Source organism: Penaeus vannamei, chromosome 20, assembly GCF_042767895.1.
Source record: "Penaeus vannamei isolate JL-2024 chromosome 20, ASM4276789v1, whole genome shotgun sequence".
In the NCBI taxonomy this organism is placed as follows: Eukaryota; Metazoa; Arthropoda; class Malacostraca; order Decapoda; family Penaeidae; genus Penaeus; species Penaeus vannamei.
Window position 1 is genome coordinate 6,970,058 of NC_091568.1, and position 7,986 is coordinate 6,978,043.

At 42.2% G+C, this 7,986-nt stretch overlaps 1 protein-coding gene across 50 annotated transcripts in view; it reads right to left on the reverse strand.

Moving 5' to 3' along the window:
* Positions 1–2,573: 2,573 nt before the first annotated feature.
* LOC113810227 (myosin heavy chain, muscle-like) overlaps positions 2,574–7,986 on the reverse strand; it is a 43,312-nt gene continuing 37,899 nt past the window's right edge. For 45 of the 50 annotated variants that reach the window (XM_070134946.1, XM_070134937.1, XM_070134912.1 and 42 more), the window contains exons 19-23: positions 7,381–7,626; positions 6,478–7,265; positions 5,917–6,370; positions 5,217–5,807; positions 2,574–3,528 (exon numbers count right to left, since the gene is read on the reverse strand). In XM_070134946.1, the coding sequence (XP_069991047.1) occupies positions 3,493–3,528; positions 5,217–5,807; positions 5,917–6,370; positions 6,478–7,265; positions 7,381–7,626 (2,115 nt within the window). In that variant the 3' untranslated portion in view covers positions 2,574–3,492. Of the gene's footprint in view, positions 3,529–4,441; positions 4,477–5,216; positions 5,808–5,916; positions 6,371–6,477; positions 7,266–7,380; positions 7,627–7,986 lie in introns of all 50 variants that reach the window. The other 5 variants (XM_070134960.1, XM_070134959.1, XM_070134958.1 and 2 more) reach the window with 2 other exon arrangements.

The following is a 7,986-nucleotide window of genomic DNA, read 5'->3' on the forward strand; positions in this document are numbered from 1 at the left end:
GATAGGTAAATAGATAATTAGATGGATAGATAGGTAAATAGGTATATAGATGGATAGATAGGTAAACAGATAAATAGATAGATAGATAGATAGGTAAATAGATAGATAGGTAAATAGATAGGTAGGTAGATGGATAGATAGTAGATAGATAGATAGATGGGTAGATAGAAAGTTAGATAGATAGATGGATGGATGTGTAGATAGATAGATAGACAGACAGACAGATGGGTGGATAGACAGATGGAGATAGATAGATAGACAGACAGATGGGTGGATAGACAGATGGATAGATAAATAGATAGACAGACAGATGGGTGGATAGACAGATGGATAGATAGATAGATAGACAGACAGATAGGTGGATAGACAGATGGATAGATAGATAGATAGATAGACAGATGGGTAGATAAACAGATGGATAGATAGATAGATAGACAGACAGATAGGTGGATAGACAGATGGATAGATAGATAGATAGACAGACAGATGGGTGGATAGACAGATGGATAGATAGATAGATAGACAGACAGATGGATTGATAGATAATAGTTAGATAGATAGATGGATGAGTGTGTAGATAGATAAATAGATAGACAGATAGATAGACAGATAGATACATACATACACAGACAGTTATATACATATAGCTAGATTTGCACCAAGGGATAGAACTGCAATGTTTGGACAGCAATAAGAAATTATAATTATGGTAATTAGGAACGACAGTTTATGAAGATATAAAAAACAACCGACTTGGCACCTGTAAGTCGGGTCATTACGAAGATTCAAACAGATTTTGAAATATTCTGCCTTCTTAAAAAAAAAAAGACAAAAAGATAGAAATAAATAATGATAATGATATGATAATAATAATAATGATAATAATATTAATGATGATGATGATGATGATAATAAGGATAATAATAATGATGATAATAATGATAATAATAATAATAATAATAATGATAATAATAATAACAATAATGATAATAATAATAATAATAATAATAATAATAATAATAATAATAATAATAATAATAATAATAATAATAATAATAATAATAATAATGATAACAATAATGATAATAATAACAATAATAATAATAATAATAATAATAATAATAATAATAATAATAATAATAATAATAATAATGATGATAATGATGATGATGATGATAATAATGATAATAATCTATCTAATATCAATTAACTCTAAATTGAACCATTTGCATAATCCCTTTCAAAATCTATTAATAATCTGCCGTTGAATGACTTGATATACTCTTCATGTCACAGATAAACACCAATTGAAATTATGATATAGGCTACAGTATTCATGGGTTCGAGTCACATTCAGGTAACGTTAATGGCTTTTCATTTAATTTTCTTCATTGACACTAAATCATCTACAGGTTTAGTTGTATATGATTGATAGTTCAGTTTGTCGGGGATGGAAAATCAACTTATGAATTAATGAATGGACAGAACATTATATTTCGGTACCAGGATGTGTAATAAACAAATTATGTAATCCAAGTTAATCTACTTGCAGATAGCCACTCTGCAATGAAAGGCAGAATGTAGTTTTACTTTTATGACGGATGTATTAAATCAATTGAATCTTTTGTCAGGTATAAGGAGAAAAAATCTATAATGAATGTGAAAGTGTCTACGATAGTTCACACATTAACTGTCGAGGGAGTTGCAGGATGAACAAAGTTGCTTGTTTTGGATTTATAGATAGATAGATAGATAGAGAGAGGGAGATATATAGAGAGAGAGAGGGAAAGAGAGAGGAAGGGAGAGAAAGAGGGAGAGGGGAGAGAGAGGGGGAGGGAAAGAGAGAGAGAGGAAGGGAGAGAGAGAGAGAGAGGGAGAGAAAGAGAGAAATATGTGTGGATAGATAAATGGTTGTTAATGTTTATAAGAATACTTTCCACACTCGAGAGTAACTGTGGCTATTTGGTCTATTCATAGACCTTTAGGTTCATATATTTAAGAAAGAGGAATGGGAGAATGCCGTAAGAGGTCAGTGAGCCTCATTCAGGTCATGGTATTACATATTGGAATAACTGCGGTGTTTCAGATATCGTCCTCAAGAGCTTTTTGTAGCTGTAGTATGATGTATATGAACATACAAAAAATGGACGAAATTAAAGACATTATAAAGGCATTTGCTGTGATTTCTAAAACTGCGATATGGAGTACATTGATAAAACATTTATATTCTGCCACATATTTATCTATATACTTATATTGTGCTTGATTTCCTGTAGCATTCTCAGATCCTAATATGTTGATTAGTAGAACACAGGCACAGGTTTTTTAACAGGTAGACGAAACAATAGTTCAGGTCCTGGCTGAACGGAGAAGAGTTGAGAACTTGGAACGAAGGTGTTGTTCCAAAAATATATTCATGCTAAGGAATGGAGGTTGCGGACATAACATACACTCAACATATTTTTTTCTTGATAACTTGCTGTATCATCATAGTAACTCTTTTCTTTTCTATTTGGTTCTTATTACATTTTTTAAAAAGAAATAATGAATGGTAAGGAGAAGGATACGTAGGATTCCCAGCCATATATTTATTTAACGCATTCTTGTACAGATCCATACATACATTTTGAAACATTTGTAGTACACAAGGAATCAAGTTATTTTTTTCATTGTTATAAAGGGTTGATTTTTTTATCCAGTGTGATCTAAGCTAGAAAATAAATACACGCGTTGGAGTCTCTTTCCCTGTTCACTAAAATGGCGTCGGTCAACACTAAAGGAGAGGGAATAGGAGAAATTACAATAATAAAAAAGGTAGACTAGGTTTATAGCTCCGTGTCCTAACCAAACCGATAAAGTGGGGAAAAATGTCCCTTGAATATAAAAAAATATGAATTGCACCCCACGGCCTCACAGGAAAGGAAAAAAAGAACGTTTTACATTCTTAGGATTGGTGTTTCTTGGGGTTTGGAGTAAGAAATAAAGGAATATCTTAGAAAAAAAATCTTCAAAAAAGAAATTTCAAAATTGGTAACGGCTGGTAACGGTATCGCGAGAACGGTTAAAGAGAGAGTGACAAGTAACGATCATTACCCGGGCTGTTCGATCGTTAACTGCTTGTTTGTGTGTGTCTGACTCGTTAGATGACTCTCCGACTCGGGCAAAGATGGCGGCTTGCGAGAGGTAGAGAGGAAGGTAACAATGAATTACAAAATCACTCCCACCTTTAACCGGCCGCGTCTCCTTGTGATACTACGCTGGACACAACAGATAAGAAGAAAAAAAACACTACAAGAATTCCTCGATTCAGAGAGATTTAAAACAACAATAATGAATAACTCATTTGTAATAAGAAAAAAAAAAACACGAAGTTGGAAGTACTGAGGGACAGGTCGGTCGAGATGTCCAAGATGGCGTCACTTTCTCCGGGAATGTCACACCTGGCCGGACACGGGGGTGGGGGTGGGGGTGGAGGGATGGGGTTGGGGGTTTCTATTGCATCATCCTCTGCAGCAGCTGGGCCGTGGGCTGTGGGGGGAGAGAAGGGGAGAAACGTTAGTCGTCTGTCTTCATGAGGTGCGATTGTGTGTGTGTGTGTGTGTGTGTGTGTGTGTGTGTGTGTGTGTGTGTGTGTGTGTGTGTGTGTGTGTGTGTGTGTGTGTGTGTGTGTGATATATATATATATATATATATATATATATATATATATACATATATATATATATATATATATATATATATATATATATATGTATGTATGTATGTATGTATGTATATATACACATATATATATATATATATATATATATATATATGTATATATATGTGTGTGTGTGTGTGTGTGTGTGTGTGTGTGTGTGTGTGTATGTGTGTGTGTGTGTGTGTGTGTGTGTGTGTGTGTGTGTGTGTGTGTGTGTGTGTGTGTGTGTGTGTGCATATATGTGTGTGTGCATATATGTGTGTGTGTATATATGTGTATGTGTGTGTGTGTGTGTGTGTGTGTGTGTGTGTGTGTGTGTGTGTGTGTGTGTGTGTGTGTGTGTGTGTGTGTGTGTGTGTGTGTGTGTGTCAACTAAAATGTTCATATTGATACACGTAGGAATGCATGATTTTGCCTATTCGCTGTATTATATCTGTATGCATTTGCTTGCATGCAAATACGTATAGTTGTGAACATATGGATGTATACAGGAATATATGTATAATGCACACACTCTCACACAAACAAACACACACACACACACACACACACACACACACACACACACACACACACACATACACACACACAAAAAAGAAAAATTTATATATATATTCTGGGTGTATGAGTACTAATGTGGTTCCAAAACATATTCAGAACATTCGTGGAGAGAGAGAGTTAACAAGACGACGGTTAGAGACATGGAGAGGAAGGTGCTCGTGCTAAAGACCGAATACTTACTATGTCACTAAGAGGAGACACTTAGATACTTAGATCTGAAACAGAGGGATGAAGGGAATTAGCTACTTACAAGAGACTCATGCTAAGTGTCGTGGAAGATGGATTGAAAGATTGGAAGATAAACGTACAGGAAAGATAAGACACGTGATTAAGAGAATAATAGATATTTATGATGGATTGGTTGGGAAGTTTTGAATTTTAAATTTGTCACGACTTATTTTGTCATTATCCAACTGCCTTTTGAATTCAGAGGAAAATTGAATTCGCAGATTGGTTTGTAGTTCATGTATTATGATAGAGAAATTGCAGGTGTAGTTTACTGTTTGTTTGTTTGTTTGTTTTATCATTAAGCGTTACGAAGCAAGGGCGGAGGTAGGCCCGGTCACCAGGCATAACAAGCCCATTTTAGGTTATTAAATCCAGCAGCAAGGAATTAATTCAACTTAACGGGAAATCAAAGCAAAATAAATGATATTCATGAAGCTTAAGATTTCGACGCTGATCTCAGGTCGTTTTGAGGTTTGATAGATTGTCAGTTTGTTTTATGGATTATCGAGTTATCTCTTCTTTTATTTTGTGTGGTTTTGATTAAATAAATAAATAATAGATTCAAGAACGAAAGTGGAAATAACAGAGGTTAATGTATTATCAGAATCCTTATGGAATGAAAAACCGAAGAACGGAAAAAGAAGAAAAACTAGAGGGAGCTTCTCGCCGTTAATTTGTTATTGCTGTTACCGCTCTGCTGCTGTGGGCGCGTGTCCGGTGACCTTACCTGCGGGGACATCCGAGCCAGAGAACTGGCGCGGCCCTTCACCTTAGCCTTGTTGGCAGCCTGCTCGGCGTTCTCGACGCGCTCCTCGGCCTCCTCCAGCTCCTGCTGGGCCTTGCGGAACTTGGCCAGGTTGAGGGCGGCGATCTCCTCGGCCTCCTCGATCTGGCGCTTGTACGTCTTGATCTTCTGCTGCAGCTTGTCGACCAGGTCCTGCATCCTCTCGTGGTTCTTCTTGTCCTCGTCGGACTGGAAGCTGAGCTCCTTGATGCGCCTCTCGCACTTCCTCAGGTTCTTCTGGGCGTCGGCGTGGCGGCGGCTCTCGTCGTCCAGCTGGTTCTCCAGCTCCCTGACGCGGCTCTCCAGCTTGGCCACAGCCTTCTTGCCGGTCTTCAGAGCGTTGGTCTCGACCTCTTCCAGGCGGACCTGGAGCTCCTTCACGGACACTTCGAGGGCCTTGCGCATCTTCTCCTGGGTCTGGGCGTGCTCCTGCTCAGCGCGGAGCTCGTCGGCGAGGCGGGCGGCGTCGACCATGGCCTTCTTGGCCTTCTCCTCCGAGTTCTTGGCCTCGTTCAACATCTCGTCAAGATCAGCCTGTTGCGAAGAGAAAGCGCATATGGAACGGCAGTCTGAAACATGAGGTACTGTATTCACGCGGTGCCATGCGTCCCGAACCCGCGAAATACGCACTCCCAATACTTACATGCAGGGTCTGCATTTCTCCCTCGAGCTTCCTCTTGGCGACGGTGAGGGAGCCGTTCTGCGCAGTGATGTCGTTGATGTGGTCGTGGGCCTCGGCGAGCTCGGCCTCAGCCTGGCGACGGCCGCGGTCGGACTGTTCCAGGAGCGTGCGGGACTCCTCCAACTCGCCGTGCAGGGCGTTGGCTCGACGCTCTGCGATGCCATACTGTTCCCTGTACTCTGACGCGAGGCGCTGCTCCTCCTCGACGCGGGCCTGGAGTTCCTTCATCTCGCCCTGGATCTTCTTGATGTGTTTCTGGAGGTCGGCGTTGGCCTTGTTGGAGTGGTCGAGGGCGATCTCCAGCTCGTTGATGTCAGACTCGAGCTTCTTCTTCATGCGGAGAGCTTCAGCTTTGCCCTTTGCTTCAGCCTCCAGGGAAGCTTGCATGGAGTCAATGGCGCGCTGGTGGCATTTACTGTAAAAGACACGAACTCATGTTAATGCCATAATAGTGCGTTTAACGTATAATTGATATTAGAGACATCTATGTATCGGTACTGATAAGAAATACACTGAACTCACCGGGTGTTCTCAAACTCCTCCTCTTTCTCCTGGATGCGCCTGTCGATCTCCTGTCTGACCTGGCTGAGCTCAAGCTGTGCACGGAGCACCTTGTTCTCCTCCTGCTCGAGGGCGGCCTCGGCTTCCTCGAGGGCGGCCTGCAGTTCCTCCTTCTCGATCTCGAGGCGCTTGGCGTTCTTCTGGATCTCGTGGAGGGATCGTCCGCCCTCGCCGATCTGGTCCATCAGGTCCTTGATCTCGTCGGCGAGGTTCTTGTTCTCGCGGCGCACGGAGTCGAGCTGCTCCAGGTTCTCCTCGTAGGCGGCCTTGATGCGGAAGTGCTCGGTGGAGTAGTTGCGGCATTCCTTCTGCGAGGCATCTACCTCAGCGGCCAAGTCATCAACCTTCAGTTTCCATTCGGAAATGATCTTGTCGAAGTTCTTCTGCTTCTTTTCGGCGGCGTTGGCCAGCGCCGTGGCTCGCTCGACCTCGATCTGCATGTCCTCGAGCTCGGTGGCGATGCGCTGCTTCGTCTTCTCGAGGTTCATGTTCTTGATGTTCAGCTGTTCGATCTGCTGCTCGGCCTCCTCGAGGCGGGCGGCCAGCTTCAGGCGCGCTGCCTCGAGCTCCTCGGCGCGCGCGACGCCCTCGGACTCGTACTTGGCGCGCCACATCTGGGCCTCGGCGTTGGCCTTGGAGAGCTGGCGCTGCAGGTCGGCCTTCGCCTCGCCCTCTTCGTCCAGCTGCTCGCGGAGGCCGTCGATGTCGTGCTCCAAGTTGCGGAACTTACCGAGAAGAGTTGCACGTTCCTGAAAGAAGACCCGCACTCATAAATCTACAAATCATATACCGCGAAACCATAAACACCCAAATAATTTACAACCCGACGAAAAGGAGAGAAAGAAAAGCACCAAAAGCCCATACCCTGCACTCATCGTCGGCGAGTTTCCTGGTGTCCTCGAGCTGGTTGGTGAGAGACAACTTCAGCTTCGACAGCTGACCGATCTGGCTCTCCGCTTCCTCCACCTGGCGCAGAAGGTCGGTGTTCTCCACGGCGAGCTTCTTCTTGGTGGCATCGAAGTCGTTGAGGGTCCGGTTGGCTTCGTCGAGCTTGGACTGGATCTCGTTAATCTGGTGCTGAAGCTGCTTGTTCATCTTCTCAGCAGCGGCCTGGACAGAAGCACGGGGTCAGCGGTCGTCGCATCGAATCTCGTCAGTATCGCCATTTTATATTTCACAATATTTCCTTTAGTTTTCTTTTTCTTTTTTTTAATGACCTATTACTTTCATTTCTATGGATGTACATATCTCAGCAAGAACAGAAGCAAATCAGTAAGCCTACTCATCGTTTCTGTAAAGGAACTCGTAAGATTTACAAGTACTGGGAGAAATGAAAGGAAAATGAGAACAAGAAAAAATGGAGGTTATTAAGAAAGTTAACGAAAAGATGGTAAAAAATGAAACAAGAAAACACGCTTTGAAGACGGGTTGATGGGTGGCAGTGGAGAAGGGGGGGGTGAGGTAAGAAAA